At 51.6% G+C, this 25,709-nt stretch overlaps 1 protein-coding gene across 16 annotated transcripts in view; it reads left to right on the forward strand.

Annotated features, from left to right (window-relative positions):
- Positions 1 to 25,709, forward strand: part of EHMT1 (euchromatic histone lysine methyltransferase 1) — a 119,744-nt gene that overhangs the window by 69,093 nt on the left and 24,942 nt on the right. For 12 of the 16 annotated variants that reach the window (XM_066201462.1, XM_066201471.1, XM_066201466.1 and 9 more), the window contains exons 4-15: positions 683 to 724; positions 7,158 to 7,335; positions 8,688 to 8,824; positions 9,585 to 9,773; positions 10,405 to 10,485; positions 12,476 to 12,596; positions 14,371 to 14,502; positions 17,546 to 17,691; positions 20,599 to 20,742; positions 22,470 to 22,696; positions 23,355 to 23,519; positions 24,615 to 24,697. In XM_066201462.1, coding sequence (XP_066057559.1) covers positions 683 to 724; positions 7,158 to 7,335; positions 8,688 to 8,824; positions 9,585 to 9,773; positions 10,405 to 10,485; positions 12,476 to 12,596; positions 14,371 to 14,502; positions 17,546 to 17,691; positions 20,599 to 20,742; positions 22,470 to 22,696; positions 23,355 to 23,519; positions 24,615 to 24,697 — 1,645 coding nt within the window. The remainder of the gene's footprint in view (positions 1 to 682; positions 725 to 7,157; positions 7,336 to 8,687; positions 8,825 to 9,584; positions 9,774 to 10,404; positions 10,486 to 12,475; positions 12,597 to 14,370; positions 14,503 to 17,545; positions 17,692 to 20,598; positions 20,743 to 22,469; positions 22,697 to 23,354; positions 23,520 to 24,614; positions 24,698 to 25,709) is intronic. The other 4 variants (XM_066201461.1, XM_066201467.1, XM_066201474.1 and 1 more) reach the window with 3 other exon arrangements.

Consider the following 25,709-nt stretch of genomic DNA (forward strand, 5'->3'; position numbering starts at 1 on the left):
GGGAGAGAAGCAACATTCCCAGGAAGGGTGGTGAGAAGAGGCTGTTCCCATGTTCTCCACTCAAGCCTCTGCAGCTCAATGGAACCCAAGATTTGATGTCAGTCCTCCAGGACAATAAAACATCTGTTGTGTTCAGCCTTCCTGATAATTGCTCCCTCATTTTTCCCCATTGTCTCTGGAATTGACATGCTATTTTCTTTGGAGCAGCAGAGTCCTTGCTAGTTGTCATTTTTCTGTCCTGATTGTTTCTTTGTTGAGCTGCTTAGAGGAAGCTTCTCAGCTCAGGAGCTTTTCCTGCACCAACCTTCACACCTTTTCCCCTTCAAAACCTCCGTGAAATCAGGTGCTCTATCCCAGGAAATAAATTGTGGAAATCACCCAGGAGCTGATATTACAGGACACGGTAGTTTGCTTGGCTAATATTTTTTAGGGCATTGTTGTTTTCTTGGTGAAACTGTTCTGCTCGGGAGGAGGCGGGGAGGGAAGGTATTTTGCTGCCTTGCAAAGGGTAAACATTTGTTCCCCCTGGCTCCTGCAGAAACCCACTGGGGCCAAAAAATTGTTTTCTGTAATCCAATCGTTGTCAGGGGACCTTGGTAACCTTTTCCTGCACATGTGAATTGGTCTCTGAAATGAAGAAGAGAATTTTCTCACCAATTTAACCAGCCTTTTCTCTGTTTAGGAGTTGCTTCCTGAATTGGGATTGAAGCTGAATCTGAAACAGGTGACAATTTTAATTGATGTTGTCGCATGTTAAGGTGGTTTTTGAGCAGAGACCTCAGAAGGGTTGTTGACAGCATCATTTCTGCTCCCCTTCTGAATGGAGCAGTAACACAAGCATTGCCCTTTTGGAAGAATCTTTCTTTCACTCCTAATCCCTTTTACAGCCCTGTTAAGAACCCAAAAGTTTGCAGGGCCAGGCAGCAGACTGAAAGGCAAGTGTGTGTCTGTGTGTGTGTGCCGTGCTTGGAGAACCACAGTTTCTGAGCTTAACTTCAGTGAAACGTAAGGGATAGAGGATGATAAAGGTGGTGAGAGCATCCCAGAGTTACCTTTGGAGACAGGAGGAGCAGATGGATGAATTGGGAATCCCAAGTTGTGTTTCCTTTCCTTGGTGACCATGAGGCTGGAGTTTGGGGTGTGTGTCTCTGGTGGTGTGTCTACACATTTTTTGTTTATGCTGTGCAGAGGAGTGGGTCAGGAAATAGTGCAAAAATCCTTTTAGTGGGTGTTTTGGCCTGATTCACAGTGTGTCCCCAAAATGGCAGGTGCCAGTTTAACTGGGGGAGACAGCGTGGGCAGGGAGGAAGAGCTTGGAGCAGGAGATGCTTTGCTTATGTTGGTCTTTCTACCAAGATCCATCAAACTATTCCCTAAGTAGCATTGTCATTAAATATCTGATTCCGGAGCTTTTAAAGTGCCTCCTTTGTGTGTGCACACAGGTGCTGCTGTGCTGACCCGGGCTGGGGCTGCTCTGCAGGAGCCTCTGGCCTAGAGAACACCCTGTGCCCATCTCTTGGGGCCGGGCAGGGGATTGCAGGGCTCTGGGGTTGCTCAGCCAGCTCTGACCCTGCCGTGTGCAGGAAACAAAGCAAATGGACAGGGCCTAATGGGCGTGATGATGATGGGGATATTGTGTCCTTGGGGAGGAGCTGGGAGGTCCATCCAGGACCATCTCCAGAGGGGTATCCAGGTGTGCCCCACTGGACTGAAAGAGTGAAGTCTGTGTGTGTGAGCTTGGGCAGAGTTAAATATCATGGAATCACAGAATATCCTGAGTTGAAGGGACCCCCAGTATCACCCAGCCCAGCCTCTGTCCCTGCCCAGACCCCCCACCAATCCCACCCTGGGCATCCCTGGCAGCGCTGTCCAAAGGCTCCTGGAGCTCTGGCAGCCTCGGGGCCGTGCCCATTCCCTGGGGAGCCTGGGCAGTGCCCAGCACCCTCTGGGGGAAGAACCTTTCCCTGCTCTGCAGCCTGAGCCTGCCCTGGCCCAGCTCCAGCCCTTCCCTGGCTCCTGGCCCTGTCCCAGAGCAGAGATGGGAGCTGCCCCTCGGGAGGAGCTGCAGCCCCCGGGGAGCTCTGCCCTCAGTCTGCTCCAGCTGGACAATCCCAGTGCCCTCAGCTGCTCCTCATGGGCCCCTCCAGACCCTTCCCCATCTTCCCTGATGGGAAATCTCCTTCAGGAGTGACCATGCTGCCATTGGGCTCCTTGGACAGAGAGCTTGCTGCAGAGGGAAGTGAGAATGATGCGGTTGTGCAGTACATTTCATTTGGTATTTAGCTGGTGGTGCTGGTGCTGCTGGGGCAGCCGTGCTGGCTGGAGGTGCTGCCCCAGCTCTGACCACAGCCCACAGAAATAACGGCCCTGGCCCCAGCAGACAAATGGTGGATTTGTCATTTGTTTCTGTCCGGAGCCCTGGTGGCACATCTGGCTTGGGCCTTGTTTCGTTTTGACTGATGTGTGACACTCCCTTGCCTTGGGGCAGCTTGGTGCGGGGAGGGGACAGGGGTGAGATCCACACCCCTTGAGTGCTTCAGAAACACACTGAGTGCAGGTCTGGGGCCATAGCTACACTTAAGCTCAGTCGACCTGGCTGCCTAAATCGTGTTTTCCTGTAGATTTGTGACTGCACTCAGATCAGGGCAGTTGCAATCAAGTCACACTGGAGTCCCCCCTCTAATGAGCACATGTTAATCAGCAGATGAAAGGTGGCTCAGCCTTGCAGCTGCTCTGATCTAGACTAAGACCAAAGCTTTGCAGGTTTGTTGCTCCAAGGTAAGGCTTGATCAGGCTCCTGCAATTCAGACGTGAAAAACACCATCCTGCAGCAGCGGAGGAAAGGCAGAGCAGCCCCACTACAGCTCCTACGGGCGCTATTATATGCTTGTGATCAATTTTTTATAGCAGACTGATATTTCTTGCTTAATCACCACTCAGCAGTTGTTAGGGGCAGATCCCCCTGGGAGCTGCTGCTTTGTGCTCTTCAAAGGCAGCGCCTTGGTACAAATCTCCTGACCCTGTTCCTGGTGGATGGAGAGGCAGAGCTGCTCCCTGGCAGCTGCCCTGTTCCAGTGGCAGTGCTGGTCAGCTCACTCCTGCCCACTTGGCTCTGCTGGCAGCTCCTTGTGTGCTGGGGATGAAAGTCCTGCAAAGCAGAGAACTGAGGGGGCGAATAATCCCGGCCTGAGGTGGTTTCAGGCATCAAGAGCCCTTCTGCAGTGCTCTCAGAGCTGCCCTGCTCCCAGGCTCTGCCTGTGTCCTTCCACCAGCACTCTGGTTTCTCTCCCAGCTTGCTGGTTTTCGTGCTGGAAAGACCCTTTAAATGCTGGGCAGTGGGGAAAATGTCATGTGGAGTTTAGAGAGCCAACACGGGGGTCCATGACTGAGGATGGTTTGTTCTGTAGTTTTGCTTTCAGGAAAAAAAACAAAAACAAAACAACTGAGGATATTCTGTCTCTATCCATTTTAATAACTTCCCCCTGCTGCTGTCAGGGGTTTCTGTGCCAATAATAGAAATGTGGTCGGTCCCATTAAAATGTAGACAGGACTTGAGTTTAATTTTTGTAAAGACATCAAATATTGCGTTCTTGCCTCAGTCTAAGCAGTTTTCTTGGCTGTATTTCTCCCCGTGGGGTTGGACATAGTGTTGGTCCCATTTTTGCTGTTTCCAGGCACAACCATTGCGAGAAATGTTGGAATATCTGCCTACCTTCTTCACTATTCCCTACATGAAGTTGTGACTTCAGAGTCTTTTGCACAGGGTGAGCTGGTACCACAGGAGAAGCTGCGAGAAATGAAGATGTTGGTGTTGCAGTTTCTTTTTCTCTCTCATTGATAGTCCTTCCTTGGCCTCCAGTGGCCCATGACACGTGACCCCAGAGAGCTCAAACGGCATCCTGGAGTTCCCTTTGCATGGGATTCTGCTCTCAGTACTTCCCTCCAACTGTGGATAAAACCTGTTTAATAAGAACAGCAAAGATGTAACTGTTTTATCTAGCTGGGAACCAGGAAAGGTGGTGAGAAAACTGACTTAAAAAATTGTGCTGATCCTTTTTATTACAATCCTTAGATGTAATTTTTTTTATACACACAAGAGATCTCTTCACCCCTTTCTGGGAATTCTTGTTTTTTACCACTGCTGCATATGCCTCCAAGTAAATCTTTATCTCACAAGACTTAATTTGATTAAAAAAACCCCCAAACTTTTAGCAGAATTGCCATGAAAAAGTCACACTTAACAGTTGTCGTGCAGCCTATTGAAGATTTTAAATTTATTTCTCGGTTGTAATTATAGAAGGAGAGAAAAATCCCAAGCTAATAACGTAATACTTTTTAATTTAAAAATTGGATTGTATTCTTCCAAGCAGCCTGGCATGGCCTGAGTGTGAATTCCTGGTGTTTGGGAGTAACAGCACCTTTTATCACAGACCAGTTGCAAAACCTTGCACTTAAAGGACACAAAATGCAGCCCTTGTTTACACTTGTGTCAGATCTGCCTGTCCCAAGCTCATTTTTCTAATTTTAAGTTAGAAATGGAAAGCATTGGATATTTCAGGGGACTTGGGAATTCTCAGAATAATTGTGTAGCCAAGAGTTACTGTTAACCTTTAGATCTATAAACTAAGGACTTTTAAGAGGTATAAATAGTATTGTTGAGACTATTCTTGGCATACTGTGCCCTGCACTCCTGACGTGCATTTTTTAAGGGGTTGAAAACTAGGAGCAGACTCAGGAGTGATCTAAGGTCCAGAAAATGATCCTATGGCCACTTAATTTGCTCATTCTATTAAAATTATTGAAGAAAAGGTTTTGGTTTTTTTTTAAAAAGAAGTTGGTCACAGTCCATAAGTATCTCCTAGGAGTGAGAGGCTCTGATGAGACAGGGCTTTTTAATTTAGTTGCAATAGCATAATGCATCTAATTATTTGACATTGAGAGCAATTAAGCATTGGAACAACAAATCAAAGGCTGTGGTGGATTTGTCGTCTTTGGGATCGTTAATCCAAGACTCGCTGCCCTTTTAGAAAAGCTTTGGCAACTGAGCCATAAGTTATGGGCTTGCTGCAGGAATCATTGGCACTTTGATGGCCTTTTGCTGTGGGTCATTTCTGATTATCATTAGAGCTTTGCTGGGCCTGGCTCTGCCAGCACCACACACGTGGCACAGCCTAATTAGGGGAATTAGGAATGAGCCTCTTCCCCATTTGTTCCCAAGGTCACATTGCTGGAGAGCAGTGGCTGGGGGTGCCTGCCTGAACCCGAGTGCTTTTATTGCTTCCTGCTTTTTATTCCGGCCTTGCTTCCGCCTGCGTTCCTCTTTCTGTTTGGGTGTTTCAGCTGTTGCTTCACAAGTGCCTTGGGAAGAGTTCTCCTGCAAGTGGAGCAGCACTTAAACCTCAGAATCATGGAAGGTTTGAGTTGGGAGGGACCTTAAACTCCACCCAGTGCCACCCCTGCCATGGGCAGGGACACCTCCCACTGTCCCAGGCTGCTCCCTGCCCCATCCAGCCTGGCCTTGGGCACTGCCAGGGATCCAGGGGCAGCCACAGCTGCTCTGGGCACCCTGTGCCAGGGCCTGCCCACCCTCCCAGGGAACAATTCCTGCCCAATATCCCATCTAATCCTACTCTTTTTTAGTGTGAAGCCGTTCTCCCTTGTCCTGGCACTCTTTGCCCTAGTGAGGAGTCTCTCTTTTTCTTGTACTGGAAGGCCATAGTGGGGTCTCCCCAGAGCCTTCTCTTTTCCAGGCTGAACAGTCCCAATTCTCCCATCCTTTTCTTGTGTTCTGCTGCTTGTGCTCTTGTTCTGCTGGAGCAGCTGTGCCAAACCTGCCTGCTGCACAGCTGGATGCAGTGGGATAAATCAGAGAGCAAATCCAGGGTAAAATGTCACAGCAGAGTCAGCTTTCACCCCAGTGTCTGTTGACACTGTGGGAGAGAAGGACAAGCAGGGACTTTGTTTCTGTTCCTCCGTGTGTTTCCTTTTCTCACCAGGTACCTCCTTGCTGGGCTGTGACAGGAAAATGTTTCAAGGAACTGGACTAAGGGGCCTTGCCCTGGCCTTGACTTCCCTTTGCCACACTTGACACAAAAGGCACGGGAATAAAAGCACCATTAAACCAAGCCATGACTGCTTAAAGAGTAAACACGGATGGAAAAAGGAAACACAAAGTCTGGAGCTCTCTGTCTGAGGCTTTTAGGGTACATAAAATGGACTTAGATGCTCAGGAAGGGGATTGTTTCCTAATTAGAGAAGGAAAACATTGAAGTAACATCAGAAGCTGAGAAATGGCACTCAGGGATGTGACTGAGTGGTGGACTTGGCACTGCTGGGTTAATGGTTGGACTTGGTGACCTTAAAGGGTTTGTCCAACCTAAATGATTCTCTGTGGAGCTGTAGGAACTTTTCTTTCATAACCAGAGGTGCAGGATTTGACTTTGTATTGTGTCCAAGCTCGAACCAGAGCAGGTGTGAGTGGCTGTGGTGCCTGGGAGGGGCTGCAGGAACAACCACAGAATCCCCTTGGTTTGCAGCAGGAGCCTGGAGCCTGCCTGGGGCTTGGAATAGCAGCAGCTGGAGTGGGAATACGTGGGTGAAGGGAGGCTGGGACAGCTCTCTGTGGACCAATGTCAAGGAAAGAGCTGCTTTGGCTGTGTTTGGTGTGTGCTGGGCTAGAGAGAGGAGCCTTTGCTGAGGCTCAGTGGTGCCAAGTGCTGTCCAAAGGGAAGGATCCCTTTCCTTTGCTGCCTGCTCCTGTAAAACAGCTCTGCAGGAGTGTTGCTGAGCCTGCTGGGTGAGATAGCCACGCTCTGGGTGTGTTCCGGGGAACGGGTGCTTTGGTTGAGTTGGTTCCTCTTCCCAGGGCCCCCCAGAGCTGTGTGAACAGGGTCTGCTCCTTGTCATCACCTCTGCGAGGTCACCTGTCACCTGCACAGCCCTCAGCCCGGGAGGGACTCACCTCTGCCAGGCGGGGAGGGTTCAGGCAAAGCCCCTGATGTGCTGGAGGAGGGGCTGTGTGCTCCTGCCGGGAATGTGGTCCTGCCTTCAGACGAAAGTGATTTTGGTCGGGAGAAAGGAATTGAATTGATTCCCTAATTTTTTAAAAATTACTTACTCAATGCAGAAACTCAGTTTAACTGCCTTTTGTTTTCCAGCATGCAAGTAAAGACCCCAAAGATGGGAGAGACAGCAGAGATCAGAAGGAATCCAAGGAGAAGGAGTTTGAGAACATGCTGGACTTTGTGAAGCCGTTGTCGTTGCCCTCTCTCCCGGGCCTTCACCAGTCACTACCTCAGAACCAGAGCTATGTGGCCACCACCAAGTCGCAGACAGGTAAAAAGGGAAGGGTTGGAATGTTGGAATCCTGAGCAGCTCCCATCTCCCAAACCTTTCTGTGAGGCTGAGAGGGAGATGAGGAGGTTAACAAGGATTAAAACCTCTGGTAGTATCTTTTTGCCACTCAGTCTCCTCCAGGGTTCCCTTCCCTGCCTCTGCTAAAAGCTTTTCTTAGAGGAGACACTTTGATCCCTTTTTCCTCTGGGATGTTCTGAAGAGGTTTCTACCAATTCTGTAGGGCTTTGAATATCTGCACAGCTGCTTACCAAAGAATTACAGCCTTATAAATAAAATTAATTGGGTTCACAGAATTTTTTAGCGGCCTCTTCATAAATTCTGGTGAAATTTCATTACCACGGAAAATGAAGAAATGCTTTCAAGGAACAGGCTGTGCAAGTGCAAACAGTAACAGTGGTGCTGAAGCTGGCTGTTCCTAAAAGAGCCTGCACCAAGCATCCTTCTGCTGTGCAGTCACCAAAGACAGCAGCAGGCAGGGAGCTGCTATGTCTGGTTTGATTAGAAGGCCAGGAGGGAGACTTAACAAATTAAGACCCAATCAAAGGAGTGAGAGGAATCAAACAGACTCCCATAGTAGGTGTGAAATGAGGTTAAATGGCAAAGAGCTCTTTATGTGAGGTGCCTTTTCCCTGCGTGTTCTTCAGTTATTGTCAGATTGCTTCCATTGTCAGTCAGTATTGTTGGCCTTGCAGTCTCAATTTGAGCAATTGGATTCTATTCAGCCTCCTACAACATCAGCAGCACTTCCAAGTGCAGGATAATTCAAGGATTTGATGCTGTGTGTGCTGATGGAGGGGCCAGGAGTGTGCAGAGGGCACTCAGAGTTTGGGAAGCTCTACAGCCCTGGCAGGAAGCTGTTTGTGTGTGTGCACATCTCTGTGTGTCATCTCCTGCCTGACTTGTAAATCAATCAGTTGGAGTGAGAAGTTTTCTCAGGTCGTGCCCTCAGGTGTAATTTCACAGAATCACAGGAGCTTTGGGTTGGAAGGGACCTTAAAGATCCCATTCCACCCCTGCCGTGGGCAGGGACACCTCCCACTGTCCCAGGCTGCTCCAAACCCCAATGTCCAGCCTGGCCTTGGGCACTGCCAGGGATCCAGGGGCAGCCACAGCTGCTCTGGGCACCCTGTGCCAGGGCCTGCCCACCCTCCCAGGGAACAATTCCTGCCCAATCTCCCATCCAGCCCTGCCTTCTGGCAGTGGGAAGCCATTCCCTGTGTCCTGTCACTCCAGGCTGCTGTCCAAAGTCCCTCTCCAGTGCAGCCCCTGCTCTCAAGCCCTCTTTTTCATTCCTCAGCAAACATTGGGTTCCCTCTGCTTCTCTTTTCCAGCTGCTGCAGTGTCTCGGAAGAAAAAGCGGAGAATGGGAACCTATAGCCTGGTTCCCAAGAAAAAGACCAAAGTGTTAAAACAGAGAACAATGATAGAGATGTTTAAGAGCATAACTCATTCCTCTGTGGGTGCCAAGGTAAGGGCAGCACTGAGCCCACTGCACATGTTTGTTGTCACTTACATGTCCCTTTTTTTGGACACCAAAGCCATGTGGAGGTGCAGGGATGTGCTGGCTTGTTGGGATCAACATGTTCCCTTCTGAGTCTCCATCTTCCCTCTGGCAGCAGCTTCCTGCCCAGAGCAGCTTCAGTGTTTTGGGAATGTCTGTTCCAGAGTGGCTGTTCGGATACCAGCTCCTAAACGAACTTTTTCCAGTGAATGTTCCCCTTCTGTCCTGTGAATCCTGGGCAACTGGAGAGATTTCAAGCATGCCCCTTTTTCTTTTGGTCCTCAAGGTCTCGTGTTGCTGCTTGAGGCTGTGCAGAAAAATACTTGGCTACTTACAAAAGTTCAGACATGGACTCATTCCTGATTAAATTCTGCTTTTGCTGTGGCCTATGCCCTGAAGTTTTGGTCCTAGAATTGAAGGATTTCAAGGAGTGATATGAATATCCCAGTGTGATGTAACTTCCCTTTCCATTCCCTAGAAACCTTCCTTGCATCCCTGGTGGGGCTGCCCCTCCCTGTTGGAATGGGGTTCTCCTCCCCTAACGCCCTGTGAGTCCAGAATGACTCCTTGTGTCACAAGGACCCCCAGAGTGAGGTGACACGTGGCAGGAGCTCTGGAGGGACACTCAGCCACCTTTAGAGCTCCAAGCACAGAGGAGAATGTGGAAGGGATGCAGCTCCTCTGTCCCAGGGATTGATGTTGTCTTTGTGTCTTGGGCAACTTCCAGAGTGACAAGGAGCTGGGGGATGGCAGCCCTCACGTGAATGGGGAGAGCATAGATGTGGACTCTGAGGAGGAGGACTCGGATGAGCTGGAAGAGGAGGATGATCATGGAGCAGATCAGGTGGCTGGGTTTCCTGTGGATGACAGCAGGACCTCCAAGGACAGCGTGTCCGACGTAGACAACGCCAGGAAGGTGATTCCTGTGCCCTGAGGAGCAGCCTGGGACACTGCTGGGGTCTCAGGGGTAGGAGGGGCATGGATTGAAGCAAGTTGTAGGTTTTATTTCGCCTGCAAGATGACAGAAGGATCAGCAATGGTAGAGAGGCTCTTTGGTGGCCGTTTCCTGCTTCCCACTGCACCTGAGGGTCTCCCCACCTCCCCCCCAGTTCCAGCCCTACACACTTCTGGGATCCACTCTGCAGAGCCCCCACCACGTGTAGTTCTGGAATTCCCTGAGCCAATAGGAGACATTGTCCCAGTCTTGCTTAGGAAAGCACTGAAATAATCTAGTTGCTTTTTTTCCCCCCAAATTTTGATACACAGTACAGGCATGAGGCTGGTTTGGGATTATCAAAGAAGTTGAAATTTAATTGGAGAACTTTATTCTGTAGGGGTTTGGTTTTTTTTTCCCCTCCCTCTGCCATCCCCAAGGATGTTCCCTGATGTGATTGGAACTCACTGAGCTCAGGGCACGTGCAGGTTGGGGCTGGGGGTGCTCTGGGGTGTGTGGGGCACAGCAGGATCAACAGGGTGCTGGGGGATGCTGTTTTTGGGACACCCGACCTGACCGACCCGTTCTGTTCTTGGGCAAATGGTGGCTGCAGATTGATGATGGCGAGTCTGAGGAAGAACAAGAGTCTGTAGAATCCGGGGAGGAGGAGGAGGATGGAGACGAGTCTGACTTGGTAAGCTGGGCTGCTAAATGTGTTTTTCAGCCCGTGGCCTGTTGATAATAATTTTTCCCCTTTGCACTGCTGCCAGAAAGAGAGAGAGAGAGCAAAGCCAAGGCGGTGCAGTTTCAAGTCTCCTTGACAAAACTCATTCTCTGAAACCACCCACACACGGAGTATTGTTTTCCACAAGGTGCTTAACCCTGATCCGTGGCACAATTAATTGCTTTCTGATGCTAACTAATGGGCTTTTGTTGTTTTCAACAAGGTGTTGACTGCTTTTAATCATTTGAATGTGAGCAGAGGTGTTTTAAGGGTGCTTGAGTTCCTCAGATGCACAGTTGGCACATGGCCGGAGCCAGCAAAGTTTTCTCAGCGACCTGAACTTCTGCTGGGGTGGGGTTGTTCCCAATCCATCGCCCCAGCCCGCAGCCTAAATTCACTGTTCCTGATGAGCTGCTCTTAGCAGGGAGACGAACAGCACTTAGACAGACAGACAGACGGGAGAGTCCCTGGGACCTTGGTCCTACAGCACCAGGTCAAGACTTTCAGCAGCCATTGGGGATTTGTACTTTTTATTTTTAGTCGGTTGGTGAAGAGAACCTAATGATTTTTTAATTTAAATTGTTTGTTGGTTGTCTCTGTCGGCCTCCCTCCCCTGTCCCTAAAACCTGTCTTTCCACAGCCTGTCAAGTTGAGGAGCCAGCATTTAAGGCACCCCAACTCTTGAGCCACCTTGAGAAAATTCTTGATGTTTTGAGCTGAAGGTAGAATCGTGCACACAAAACACATCAAGTGAGCCACTGAAGCTCTTTAGGGTCTTGTTCCCCGTGCTCTGACACTCCAGGAGCCCGGGAGGAGCAGGGGCTGTGCAGCCTCTGCCTGTCTTGGGTAGCTGAGTCCAGGCTCTCGTGTTAGCCCACACCAAGGCTTGGGCTGGGACTCCAAGCTCCCAGGTGGGATTTCCACATCCTGGCCAGTGGTTTGAGCTCTGCCGAGTCCCTCAGCTCCAGGCAGCGCTGGCTCACACACAGACCTCTCTCCCACGAGCAGAGCCATGCTGTTGGGGTAAAGCCACGGGCTGAGCCCACACCCAGGGGTCTGGGGCAGCACAGACACCCTGCAGAGCCAGGGCTCAGCTCCATGGCTTCCCTCACGGGGAGAGCAGGGCCTGGCACAGCTGCTGGTGGTGGTACCAGGAGGTTTTTTCCAAGGCTTTGCTGGCAGCTCTATAAGCATCAGGAGCCGACAGTTTCAGTCTGAACATGAGTTTTATGATTGATGCATTAAACCCTGGCAGGGCTGGGGTGCCTGATTCCTGTTCTGATGTTGACTTTGAAACCCCACCCCAGACTACTGAATTTTTTTTAAACCAAAACCCGCAGTCTGTTGAGATTCATACACGTGGCTGAGTGTTTGCTGCATGACTGGTCTGTGCTGCCCTGTGCCTGGCTCAGGGAGGGGGCTGCCCTGCTGCTGTACAGTTCACTTCCCCTGGGTCCACTCCAGCCCTGCCAGATGGCTCTTCAAGTGCAAAGTGGGTTTTTTGTGGAGAAATGTGAATATTTTAGTTTGAAAACCCAACTGCCAGAGTTGAAGAAGTGTTGGGACAACCCTGTGAAGCACAGGGTGGGGTGTTTGTGCAGGACCAGGAGCTGGACTTGGTGATCTTTGAGGGTCCCTTCCAACTCAGGATATTCTATGATTCTACAATTATTTTTTGGGAGAAGCTGGAGGTGCAAGCTGCCCACTTGCAGTGCTGCTCACGAGCGTGGTGTGAGGGCCTCCATGGAAGAGAAAGTGCAGCCTGCCCTGCTGAACTGACAGGAAATCCACCCACACGTGTGCCTGAGTTTCCTTTTCAGTGCTCTAAAGGCCTCTGAGCAGCCCTTTGGTTTCAAAGCCCTGGCCCTTCTCACACACCTCGAGCTGGGTGAGGGCTGTCCCACAGAGGGGCCCTGGTGCCACCATGCCTGACGTGCACGTGGCCTCTCTGGTTCCTCAGAGCTCGGAGTCCAGTGTCAAGAAGAAGCTGCTGAAGAGGAAAGGCAAGACGGACAGTCCATGGCTGAAACCCACCCGCAAGAGGAGGCGGAGGAATAAAAAGAAACAAGGCGGTGTGCTAGGTAACTAACGGGGGTTTGATCCTTGACTCCACCCCAGCCGGCCCTCCAGGTGCACGGGGAAGGACCTGAGGCCTGGGAGTCTGCAGGGCTCACTCTGCCTTCCCAAGGCTGGGCTGTGTGATGAGCCAGGCTGTCAGCTTGCCCCTCACTGCACGAGCTGCTGGTGTCACTGTAACAGAACACGTGGCTTTGTCCTTGGAATGCTGGAGGAATTGTGTTTTCTTCATGAATCCCTTTATTTTAGGGTATCCAAAGAAAGGCCTCGTGGGGTTTACAAAAAGGAGGAAGAGGAATTTTGTGTGGGGAAGTAGTGACAGGACAAGGGGGAATGGCTTCAGACTGCAAGATGGGAAATTGATGTTACCTGTACTGGAGAAATTGTCCCCTGGGAGGGTGGGCAGGCCCTGGCACAGGGTGCCCAGAGCAGCTGTGGCTGCCCCCGGAGCCCTGGCAGTGCCCAAGGCCAGGCTGGACACTGGGGTTGGAGCAGCCTGGGACAGTGGGAGGTGTCCCTGCCCATGGCAGGGTTTGGAATGGGATGGGCTTTAAGATCCCTTCCAACCCAAACCACTCTGGGATTCTGTGACGTGTGTCCATGTGGACTCCTGTCCCATGAGCTCAAGGGAGCACGTTTAGATGCAGAAGGAAAGGAAAGAACCACCCTGGAATGGTGCTCCATTGCTTTTGTGTGGATGCTTGTGCAGCTGAATGGAGTGTGCAGGTTGGCTTTGCTCCTTGTGGAAGAACCACAACATTTGGAAGGAGCTGCCTCGGGCCCATCTCAGGTGTGGGTGTTGTTCAGGGGGTTCCTCTTGTTTGTCCAGAGTCACTGAGCACCAAAGAAGGTTTCAGTGAGCTCTGGTGGGAGGTGAGGAGATGCAGGAGTGCAGGCTGGATGTGATGCTGCTTCTTTGGGAAAGGTAACAACATGGGAGAGATAAAGTGGATAGTGCAGCTGTGCCTTCAGCCTCATCGCTAAGGTTTCATAAATCCACTGCCATCAAAGGGTTTATTTTTATTCTTCTGGGTTTGCTAATTCAGTGCAAAAAAGTCATTTTTCTATCAGCAGCTTTTTGGTACTTCTGAGTTGAATTGACCATTTTTCGGCCTGTGCTCTGTCACTCACCTGGGCTGGCTCCTCTTCCTCCCAGGATGCCATAGGGACCCTTGATCCCTGTCACAGCAAATGCCCAATTCTTCATTTCTGATGCAGACTGGTTTTCTGCCCCTTTGGTAAAAGTGGGAGCTGGTCTTAAAGGGTAACCAAGCTCTCTTGGCCAAGCTGGGCTGACAGAAGCAAACCAGGAGAGAAAGTGAAGCCAGGGGAGTGCAAAGACACACTCTCAATTCCCTCTCAGCCTCTGAGGGCTCTCCCACAATCTCTTCCCAGCAGCAGCTCTGTTCACTTAGAGGCAGAAGTTGACTTTTTTTGTGTTTTCCCTCCCGCTAAGCTGGATGTCACCTGTCTCATCCTCCTCCTGAGGTGCAGCTGGCTCTGCCTGGCCAGCGTGTCCCTGAGCCCTGGGCAGCAAGCGGGGGGCAGGAGGATGCTCCAACCCTGCTTCATCCCTTCCTTGTGCCCTTGCAGAGGCAGAACTCATCTCATTTCTTCCCTTTTCTTGTTCCCTGCCTGGGTGGAGGTGGAAGCTCAGTGTGAGCAGAGCTGTGCCCAGCCATGCCCAGATGTGGTGTTGGCACGTTCCGTGTGCTCTGCACTCCCACAGGGAGCCTGCACAGCCTGTGGGGTCTGTGTAAATCCCCTCTTCCCATCCAGGTGCTGAAGCCTATAAAGCCTCACTGGGCAGCAGGGAGGGCCCTGGCCAGGAGAACAGCATGGAGTACATGGAGGTGTCCCTGGATTCCCTGGATCTCCGGGTGAAGGGGATCCTCTCCTCGCCAGTGGGAGGTGAGTGCCGGGGTTGGGTTTGGGGCTGGAGCTGGGGTTGGGGCTCGGTTTGAGGTGGGGATTGGGGTCGAGGTTGGGTTTGGGTCTGGGTTTGGGGTTGGAATTGGGCCTGGATTTGGAGTCAGGGCTGGTTTTGTGTCTGAGTTTGGGTCAGGTTTGGGGTTGGGGTCAGGGCTAGGTTTGGGGTCTGGTTTGAATTTGAGTGTGGGGCCAGGTTTGGGGTCGGGACTGTGTTTTGGGGTCAGGTTTGGCGTCGGCGTTGTGTTTGGAGTCAGATTTGGGGTCGGGTTTGGGGTCCCTTTGTTCGCGGGCGGCGCCGTGCGGGGCCCCGGCTGCCCCCTGGCGGCCAGAGAGTGCGCAGAGCAACGGGAATGGGGCGGGATTGGGATGGGGATGAGGGATGGGGATTAGCCATGGGGGTGAGGGATGGGGATGAGGGATGGGGATTAGCCATGGGGGTGAGGGATGGGGATTAGCCATGGGGGTGAGGGATGGGGATTAGCCATGGGGGTGAGGGATGGGGATTAGCCATGGGGGTGAGGGATCGGGATTAGCCATGGGGGTGAGGGATCGGGATTAGCCATGGGGGTGAGGGATCGGGATTAGCCATGGGGGTGAGGGATGGGGATTAGCCATGGGGGTGAGGGATGGGGATTAGCCATGGGGGTGAGGGATGGGGATTAGCCATGGGGATGAGGGATGGGGATTAGCCATGGGGGTGAGGGATGGGGATTAGCCATGGGGGTGAGGGATGGGGATTAGCCATGGGGGTGAGGGATCGGGATTAGCCATGGGGGTGAGGGATGGGGATTAGCCATGGGGATGAGGGATCGGGATTAGCCATGGGGATGAGGGATCGGGATTAGCCATGGGGGTGAGGGATGGGGATTAGCCATGGGGGTGAGGGATGGGGATTAGCCATGGGGGTGAGGGATCTGGATTAGCCATGGGGGTGAGGGATGGGGATTAGCCATGGGGATGAGGGATCGGGATTAGCCATGGGGGTGAGGGATCGGGATGAGGGATGGGGATTAGCCATGGGGGTGAGGGATTGGGATTAGCCATGGGGGTGAGGGATCGGGATTAGTGATGGGCATGAGGGGTGAGGATAGGGCTGGAGAGGGGATGAGGGTTGGGATGAGGATAGATATGGGGCTGGATTGGGCATGAGGATGAGGGTAGGGATGGGGCTGAGATAGGAATGTGTCTGGGATGGGAATGAGGATGATGATGGGAATGGGACTGGCTGAAACGAAGATAGGGATAGGTCTGGAATGGGAATGGGAATAGGGCTGGGCTGGGGGTGAGCATGAGGATAGGTATGGGACTGGGATGGGGCTGAGTGTAGGGTTGAGGCTGGGGTAGAAATGGGGATGGATTTGGAATGGGAGTGAGGCTGGGGATGTGGGTGAGAATAGGGAGGCTGCTGGGATGGAATGAGGCTGTAGATGGGATCCCAGTTCCAGTGAGGCACATTAGCTTGGGAATACCCTCACCACGGGCCCAAGGTACTGCCCCAGCCCTCCTGCCCCGCTCAGCATCCCCCCAGAACTGCTACCACTGCCCCCTCAGGAGCGGCTCATTCGGCCCTGGGAGAGGAGGGGCTGTTGCTGCCCCCAGTGCTGAACTCTCCTCAGATCCTGCATCCCCCGGCTGGACCTGCCCGTCTGTCCCCACTGCTCCCTCAAAGGTTGTCTGGCTCCTTTGATGGAGGCACATCAAAGAGAGAGTGGGAGCCTTCCCCACCAAGGGAGGGTCAGGAGGGATGAGGGATGCTTTCACTACAGCCTCTGGATGTCAAACAGATTAGGGAAGTGACAGCTCGGAAGGCGAGGAATGAGCTTTGTGATTTGTGCTCCCAGAGAAAACTCTTAAACCTTTAAGATCTTGACAGGATTTTACATGAAAACTGCGAGGACTTTCCCTGGCCTTGTACGTCTTGAAATATCCCTTTGCTAGGCTTGGGCTTGCAGCTTGTTGTCTGAAGGAATTCCTGATGGGATGAAAGGGGCTTGTGCTCGGCTGGCAGGGTCAGAGCCACGGGCAGGGTGCTCTGGGGGGAGGCTGCCACTGCCAGGGCAGCTGAAGAGGAATCTCCCCCAGGGATGAAGTTAAATCTGCAAAACCTCACAGTGAGATTACTCTCCATTCCCATTCAGAAGCTTGAAAAACAGCAGCCAGCTTCCTTCCCAGAGTGAGCCAATAGCAGTGGGTAGGGAAAGCTTGGGGTGCTTCAGGGTGAGCCCAAAGGCTTCTGTGTTGCAAACATTGCAGAGATGGTTTGGTGCAGGACTGGAAGAGGAGGGTAGGACTAGAGTCAGCTCCCTTGTCACTAGGCCAGTGTTTGGCAATCTTGGGTAACCCAGTGACTGATTTCAATCCAGAGGAACCACAGGAATATTCCCACAGTGACCCCCGTCAAAAGCCCTCATCCACCTTTCCACAGGTTTGTAAATGTTCAACATGTGACAGGAGACGAGGAAAAGGCAAGAACATCGGAGCATCTTGCTGCTTTCTTTTCCCTGGTTTGTTCTCTTTCCAAAATAAATAATTCTTGGTTGGCTGACACCAAACAGTCCCAGGAATTTTGTTTTCCCATCTGTGTAATAAGCCTTTGCAAATAGGAATTTGTGCTTTCCTGATCATCTCTATTTATCACTCCACTGCCTATTTAAATTCCCAGCTCTGTGTGGTTTCCTACAAATTTCCTGGTGCCAGAGCCCAGTGTTGTGGGGAGGGCAGAGAGGCTGATAAAAACCTGCACCTCATTGCTTTGCCTTTTTGAGGTTTTTCTCAGAAGAAGCTGATCTTAACCTATCACTCTTGTTTTCAGCTGAGTGTGGCTGGACTTGGAAAAGTACAGGAGGCTTTTGCAAACTCCAGCTGGTGTGAAAGGGTCTCTTTTACAGGGTGGTGCTAGAGCCTGGAGGGCATTTCAGGACGTGGAATAGGAAGATGTCACAGGACATGGCCAGTGCTGATGGACTGGATCCTTTCTCCTGGAAGAAAACTGGAGTTAATTCACTGCTCTTCTGTGCCCCAGGTCTCTCCAATGGCCCTGAAGCAATGGAAGTGGATGGTCTCCAGGAAGTGCCCCTGTGCAGCTGTCGAATGGAAACCCCCAAAAGCAGAGAGATCACCACGTTAGCCAACAACCAGTGCATGGCCACGGAGAGCGTGGATAACGAGGTAGGAGCCTGTCCTTTGGCTTCCCACGGCCTTTCCTGCTGAGGACAAGGCCAGAAAGAGTGAAAAGCTGTGCCAGGAGCACGTGTGGGGTCAGGCAGGGGCTCTGGGCCTGCTAGACTGGGACCCACTGGTGTGAGGAATGGCAGGGCCGGTGTGGCCTCACTCAGCTGAGGGCTCAGCACCCTGTGCCTGTCACAGCACCGGGGTGAGGCCTCTGGGCAGGAGCAGGTGCTGTGTCTGCACTGGGAGAGGCTCTGGGTGGGTCGGGCTTGTCCTGGCCTGTGTGGCTGGGTCTGGTTGATGTAACATTCACACTTCAGGCCAAATGGGCTCCAATACAGGAACCTGCATCAGAGGGAGAAAATCCAGTCAAGGATTGGAGCTGCTTTCCCTTGGCTGCGAAGGAGCTGCTGCAAACCTTTCTGTGGCCAGGTGTTGAGTTCAGGAGCTTGGCATGGCCTCTGCTGCCCCAGCCTTCCTCTCTCTTTCTCTTTCTGTCCCAAAACTTCCATGTCCTGGCAGCTGTGCAGCCCCAGGTGTGACTGCCTGACAGGGATTGCACTCCATGCCTTTGGGTCGGTCACAGCTGGGCTGGTTGGGCTCTGCTGGTTCCAAAGTGTGGAAGGAAGTGGCAGAAGTGACTCCATTCCAAAATCTGGAAAGTGAGAACTGCGGGGCAGGAATGCTCTTGATGGATTCTCCTTCTACTGGGAAGCACTTGGGTTTCTTTCCAGCTTCAGCCTCACTGCAGCACTCTCACACTCACCAGTGGTAGCACAAGGAATGAGAATATCCCTAGTTTTCCTCTAGGATCCCAGGAGAAGGGTGGATGGAAGGACAAAGGGATAATCAGGTTTGTAGACCGGCTCTGCTTCTGTTATTGTGTGCTGGTACCTGTAGAGAGAGGAGTTTCCAAAGAATGGCAAAATTGATTCATTAAAGAGAAGATGTCCTGGGAGACTCATCAGAGAGAGGAGGGACCCCAGGGTTTCTAAACAAACACAAGGTGTGTGAAAGAATTCCTGCTCCTGGCTATGGTGAGTTGACAGTTCTGTCCCTGGATAAATCACAGGGAGGAATAGCAAAGGCCATGCTTTATGTTAGATTCTTTTTAATGATGGGATAAGTGGCTCAGAGATGTTAGAGGAATACTATATGTGTGAACAGTGGCTTCTTCAGACTGTCATGTCCTTGGAGAGTGTTATAAATAGTTATGAACACCCTGCAGCACTCTCTAATGGTTGGAAAACAGCAATTAATCATGTTGAACTTTTTTTAGAGTTTCTAACAAATCATAAAGTGCGACATAACAGTGCAGCTTCTTCCTCACACAGGTAATGCAGATTTCCACGTGTCAGTGGAATTTCCTCAGCTCAGTGAAATTCCTCCTCAGGAAAAGGTCCATGGTCCTCTTGTGGCACCCCTGCAGGCCCTGGGGTCGGGGTGGTGACAGGGATCAGTCTGGCCAAGGTGTCCCAACCACAGGAAGTCTCTGCAGCTGGAATTTGGGAAAGCTGAATTGGAGATGCCAGGGCAAATGATGAGCCCAGGTTAAAATCCATTCTCTTTTCCCACAGGGGTGTTGCTTCTGCAGGAGTGGAATTTAAAAAAAAAAAAAATACAGATGAAGTTTAGTTTTGTTGAGAAAAAGCAGCAAATCCTTGGCTGGAGCAGAGGGACAGTCTGTGGCACAGAGTCCCTGACTGACTCTGTCATGAGGACAGTAAATTCTCCACCTTCCCTCCGAGAGACCCTTCCTTGGAGCAGCCTTTCACCTTTATATTCCTAGTTTATAAACCCCCTTTGCAGGTGTTTGGGGAAAGCAAGGTTATAATCAAGGGGAACTTGAAACAGAACCCAGAGAGTGTTGTGTCATGCTGGGAGGTGACAGCTGGGCTGGGAGAGTGTGCTGGCTGTAGGAGGTGCTGATCCCTCTTGGTGCAGCAGAGCGAGGAGCACTGGCTGGGAACAGGAAACCCCAGTTATGGAACAGGACAAGTTGGGGCATGAGAAGGCATGGAGTGATAGGAAAAGGGGGATGGATTTAAGCTGAAGGAGGACAGGTGAAGAATGGGAAGAAATTTTTCCCTGTGAGGGTGGGCAGGCCCTGTCTCAGGGTACTCAGAGAAGCTGTGGCTGCCCCTGGATCCCTGGAAGTGTCCAAGGCCAGGCTGGATGGGGCCTGGAGCAGCCTGGGACAGTGGGAGGTGTCCCTGCCCATGGCAGGGGGTGGAATGGGATGACCTTCAAGGTCCTCCCAACCCAAACCATTCCACGCTTCTGTGATTCTCTGATTTTTAAGCCCAGAGCTGTAGGTTGGTCAAATCCTTTGGAAAACCTGCTCCAAACATGACTTTAGCTGAGCTCTCATGAAAGCCTGGCTCTTCATCCCTGTGGTCTGGGCAGGGGCCAGTGCTGGAACCAGTACAGACGATAACTTCCCTGGCAATGAGGAGCAATTATTTCTCCCTTTATCTTCCTGTGACTCGGAGTTTTGAGCAGTAACAAGATTTAGTGCGTATGGTCTCGTTCTCTTGGTCACTGACACCCGCTCTTCCTGGCAAGAGGAGAGTGTGTGTTGTGTGAGTCAGGCCCCTGGGACTGCCCCTTCTGCTGCTTGGCTGTTGCCTATTTCCAGTTATCATTTTGTTGTTGTTGTTGTTGTCGTCGTTGCAAGGAACAAACGACTCGGGGTGCACATGCATGTTAGTTAGTAAATGATGCATTCCTTCCTGAGAGCAGCTTTCACAGCTTCCTGCTGCACTGCTAATGCTCTCTGGCACACAGCTGAATTCCTGTGAAAAAGCCAGGCCTCCTCGAGGCAGTGTGCAGAATCTCCCTCCGCACAAGCACAGGGAGTGTTGTGGTCTCCAGTAATTTCATTTCCTTTAATTTCTCCTGTTCCAGCTGGGCCGATGCACAAACAGTGTGGTTAAGTATGAACTGATGCGCCCGTCTAACAAAGTCCAGCTTTTGGTGCTGTGTGAGGACCATAGAGGGAGGATGGTGAAACACCAGTGTTGCCCTGGCTGTGGATACTTTTGCACTGCAGTAAGTCCGTGCTCTCAATCTAGGGAAGGGGGTACCTGTTGCAATAAGCTGGAAGCTGAAGGTGGAGATGGTCCCTAAAGGGGTTTCCTGACTTCCTGGCATCAGCCCCACCTCGTTCCACAGCACGTCAGGAGGTGTTTTCAATAGGAATGTGTGTGAAGGCAGCTGAAGTCATCACCTTTATCTCCCTGGAGACCCCCAGGGGGTGTTACTGAAGGGATTTCACAGGCTGGAAGTCTTGCCTTTGGAATTTCTTTGGAACAAGGGTTTGTTGTTTTTCTTTCTGTGTACTGAGATTAATCACATCCAAAAAAATGTCTCAGCTTGTACCCCCATCTCTGTGTCCCCTCAGGATGGGGAACCTGAGTGATGGCACTGGACCAAGGCTGTGGTGGAGATCTCACTTAGGTTAGATATTAGGAAGATTAAATATTAGGAATAAATTCTTCCATGTGAAGGTGGTGAAGCCCTGGCACAGGGTGCCCAGAGAAGCTGTGGCTGCCCCTGGATCCCTGGAAGTGTCGCAGGCCAGGTTGGACAGGGCTTGGAGCAGCCTGGGATGGTGGAAGGTGTCCCTGCCCATGGCAGGGGGGTGGAACCAGATGAGATTTAAGGTCCCTTCCAACTCAAACCACTCTGTGATCTCCTGCTGCTTCTCCCACCTCTGCCACCGAGGCTTTTAAGGGACTTGGTGCAGTCCTTTAGTGGTCAGTGTCCTGCTTTGCCTGTGGATAAAGCTGGAAGGCACCAACTGAGGCCTCACAGAGTGATGATGAGGCTTAATTGTGTGATGCTGGTATTTTTCGAGGTGACTCAAGGAAAGATGCTGCAGTAGTCTCAAGGATTATTGTAGTAAATGGAGCCACCCTGGGTTTTCCTGCTGAGTCAAAGATCATTTAGAAGATAAAATCCTCAAAACCCTTCAAGGCATTTTGCAAAGCTGAAATAGAGCTAATTAGCTGGCTTGGGAGGACTGAATTGAGGAGAAGAGGGGGTTTGACTGGCCTTGCCTTGCACTCTCTTCCATCTTTCAGCGCTGTGTGCTGAGAGGTGTTCACAGAGGTGAACCTGAAGTGTTTGTCTGTGCCACCCATCCCCAACCCAGAGCACAGCAGGGCTTCAGGCAGCACCGACACCACAGGCAGGGAGTTCTGGGGCCCTGCACAGCAGTCGCAGGGACTTTGCTAGAAAGGGAAAACAATTTTCAGAGGAATTTGCCCAGTTTGTTGCATGAGCAGTCAGCTTGTTTGGGTTAATTAGGCTGGCCCAGGCAGAAGAGTCACAGAATTTGGGTTACAGTGAGGTCAATGCCAGATTCCTGCAGGTTCTTGAATGGTTTGTGTACAGCTGTGTTTCAGATAGTCTTTGATGCTGGCTCAGCACAGGTCTGAAGTTTTCTTTTCCAGTTTTGGGGGCGTCCTTACAGTGCACTGGCACTTCTAGAGACAGAAGCGAGAACTTCAAGCGTTAGAGGGAAGAGCTGGAAATCGGGACTTCTTTGTTCTGTTTCCTAAGCACAATTCAAAATCTTGCTTTGCAGTCCTTAACCAAGTGAGTTTTTCCCCCTTTACCTTGGTTTTGTTCTCTTCTAAAGAAGTGGCAGTGCTTGCTTTACTGTACTGGACGCAGCAGGGCCGAGAGAGGTGGTGAGAGGAGTGGCTGGAGCGTGTGAAGGGGCGAGGCAGGGGCCGCGCAGGGGCTGAACTCCTTCTCTGTGGTTTTTTAAGGGCACTTTCATGGAGTGTCAGCCCGAGAGCAGCATCTCCCACCGCTTCCACAAGAGCTGTGCCTCGCAGGTGAATGACACCAGCTACTGCCCTCACTGCGGGGAGGAGGCCTCCAAGGCCAAGGAGGTGACAATAGCCAAGGCTGACACCACCTCCACGGTGTCCCTGAGCTACGAGCAGCAGAAACCGGCGGCTCTGGAGGGCAGGGCCGACACCACCACGGGGAGGTGAGCTGGGGAGCACGGGGGGATCTGCAACCTCCTGCCAGACCTGCCAGGCTTTGCTTTGAATGTTTGGGCTCCTCCTGATGAGCTGCGTGCTGCCTGGGCCGGCTCAGCTGCAGGAATCTGCGCAGGGGTGTTTGGTGTCACTCGCTGCCCCAGAGCTGAGGCAGAGGATCTGGAGGATGGGGGGGTTCAGGAGTTAAATCATTCCTTCCTCTTGTTGTTAGGAATGGAATAATAGGGAATTAGTTGACATTGCCATGTTTGCTAAGTGACAGCGATTCCCCTCTGCAGCTCCTGACTCGCACCCACAAGCTCAAGTGCAAGGAGAGGGGGAAAACACAAATCAAAGCAGCCCTGTGTTGAGCTGTGCTCTGACTTCCCATCCCATCTGGCCTTGTTTAGGTGCTTCAAGACTTGCCCCGTGTGCCTGAGTCTCCTGTAGCTCAGAGTACATCGAGATGTAGTCAGAGGGCAGTGCAACTCCTTTCTGGGGCAAGTTCTTACTGAAAAAGCTGTAAAATAGATTGCTTTGGGTTTCGATTTCGGTTGTAGTGATCTGTATTTAAAATGCATTTGCTTTCCGTTTTTGGCACAAGAGAGCCATTGTTGTGTATTTTTAATGGTTGTGCCTTGGCTGTCTCTCATTTTTCCTCTTCAGTGGCACTGGGACGAGGTTGTCAGAGGAAGACAAGCCAGAAAGTTCGGCTGCTGAAGGGTTTGACATCGCTGGGTCTTCAGTTTTTCCAAAGCCTACTACTAGCTTGACCCAGGGACCAGTGAAAGAAACTCTGGAAAGTGCCCTGATTGCCCTGGACTCCGAAAAGTAAGGAAAAGACCACTGGGTCACTCCAGTTCCCAGCAAGGTTACTTAGCCTAGAGAAAACGAGATTTACCTTTTCTGGATTTTGGTCCAGTTCAACTTTTTCTGTTCACTTCACTCTTTAGTCATCCCCAGCAGTTTTGGGAGAGCTGTTACAGCTCTAAATGTCTTATTGATTTCTCTGGAGGATTTAGTTTTTCATGGGCTCTTCAACTGCAGCTGTAACTTCTGGGAGCTCCTGTTCACAGCAGTGAGACCCAGAATGTGTTGTTGAGCAGCACTGAACAGATCCAGCCCTCACTGGGACAGGACTGGCTGGGGCTGGAGCTGCAAGTTTTAAAACCTCCTTCTGGAGACTTGTTTTTCTGGAGCTGTATCAGAGTATCACAGAATGTTTGGGTTGGAACTGACCTTAAAGGTCATCCAATCCCACCCCCTGCCATGGGCAGGGACACCTCCCACTGTGCCAGGCTGCTCCAAGCCCCATCCAGCCTGGCCTTGGGCACTGCCAGGGATCCAGGGGCAGCCACAGCTTCTCTGGGCACCCTGTGCCAGGGCCTGCCCACCCTCCCAGGGAAGGATTTCTTTCATCTGTTTAATCCTAAATTTCCCATCCTTCAGTTTGAAGCCATTCCCTGTGTCCTGTCCTTCCATCCCTTGTCCCAAGTCCCTCTCCAGCTTTGTTGGAGCCCCTTTAGGCCCTGGAAGGGGCTCTGAGCTCTCCCTGGAGCCTTCTTTCCTCTGGGTGAGCACCCCCAGCTCTCCCAGTCTGGCCCCAGAGCAGAGGGGCTGCAGCCCTTGGAGCAGCTCCGTGGCCTCCTCTGGATTCACTCCAGCAGCTCCACGTCCTCCTCATGTTGGAGATCCCAGATTTGGAGGCAGCTCTGCAGGTGGGGTCTCACCTGAGTGGGGCAGAGGGGCAGAACTCCCCCTGCCCTGCTGCCCACGCTGGGGGATGAGCCCAGAACTTTGTCAGGCCCCTGGGTGGCAGTGGGGGAGTGACATTCCTGCCTGCTCTTCCCTGGGGATTCATTCCCATTCCCATTCCTGCCTGCTCTTCCCTGGGGATTCATTCTGCCTCTCTCCCCGCTCCTGCAGGCCCAAGAAGCTGCGGTTCCACCCGAAGCAGTTGTACTTCTCTGCCAGGCAAGGGGAGCTGCAGAAGGTCCTGCTGATGTTGGGTAGGTGCCTCTTCCCAGGCCAAGGGCCTGTCTGGCAGCACTCCCAGCTGCTGCCAGGCTGTGCCAGCAGCCTCTTCCCAGCATGGCACCACGTCATCTTCCCAGTGCCCCCGGGGAGGGACTTGGAGCAGAGAGGCTGCTGCGGGTGATGTGTCATTGGAAAGGGCTCCATCCCTCTGGGAAATGTGCACTGCTCCTCACTGGTGTCTGCAGTTGAGCGTGGTTTTATCCAGACCAGCTGGCTGTGTCCCCAGAATGGCCTCCATGTGGTTTTCCCCATCCCCTCTCCATCCATGGGATATGTATTTGCATCCAGTAGAGAGGGAAAAGATGGGAGTCAGCTTAAGCCAAGACCCATCAGCAAGAAAGTGAAAAGGAAGAGCCTTCAGTCCAAGGGGTTTGTTTTGGGGTACAGAGTTGCCTATCACCAGATGCCTTTGAGCTGCTGAACTTGTTTTTAGCATGGAATATTCCTCAGGAATTTCCCCCTCTGAAGGACACAATGTTTCCTCAGGATGCTTCCTTTCCACTCCAGTACTTTGCTGTACATTTTTGGACGCTTTCTGTTCTTGCCCTTTATCAGTTCCTTCTTTTTTTTTTGTCTAGCAAGTGTTTGCTCCATTGTTCCTGTCTTCAATAGCACAGAAATGCTATTCATTGATATTTAACCACAGCCTCATCATACACAACATGTTATCATGCCCAGACATCTTTGTCTGGCTGTCAGCATCATCTGTCAGTCTCTGCACAGCTGTGAGAATCTCTGGCCAGATCCCGAGCCTGTGTGGAGAAATTCCATCCATGTTGCAGTTCTGGATTTGCAGGGGTGCTCCAGGATCACTAATATTATTTGCAATTAATAGTGGGGAGACAGAGGCCAGGTGGTACCAACTCTTTGTTGTTCCCAGTTTCTGGGTTGCTTTAAGCCAAGCAGCGTTTGTTGTTTTTTTTAATCCTCGTGTGGTGTTTGTTGTTTTTGAGGTGAGTTGTGAAGCTGAGGGATGTGGCCTTT

The sequence above is a fragment of the Chamaea fasciata genome, unplaced genomic scaffold, assembly GCF_029207755.1.
Source record: "Chamaea fasciata isolate MVZ Bird 193981 ecotype frontalis unplaced genomic scaffold, bChaFas1.0.hap1 SCAF_20, whole genome shotgun sequence".
Taxonomy (NCBI): Eukaryota; Metazoa; Chordata; class Aves; order Passeriformes; family Sylviidae; genus Chamaea; species Chamaea fasciata.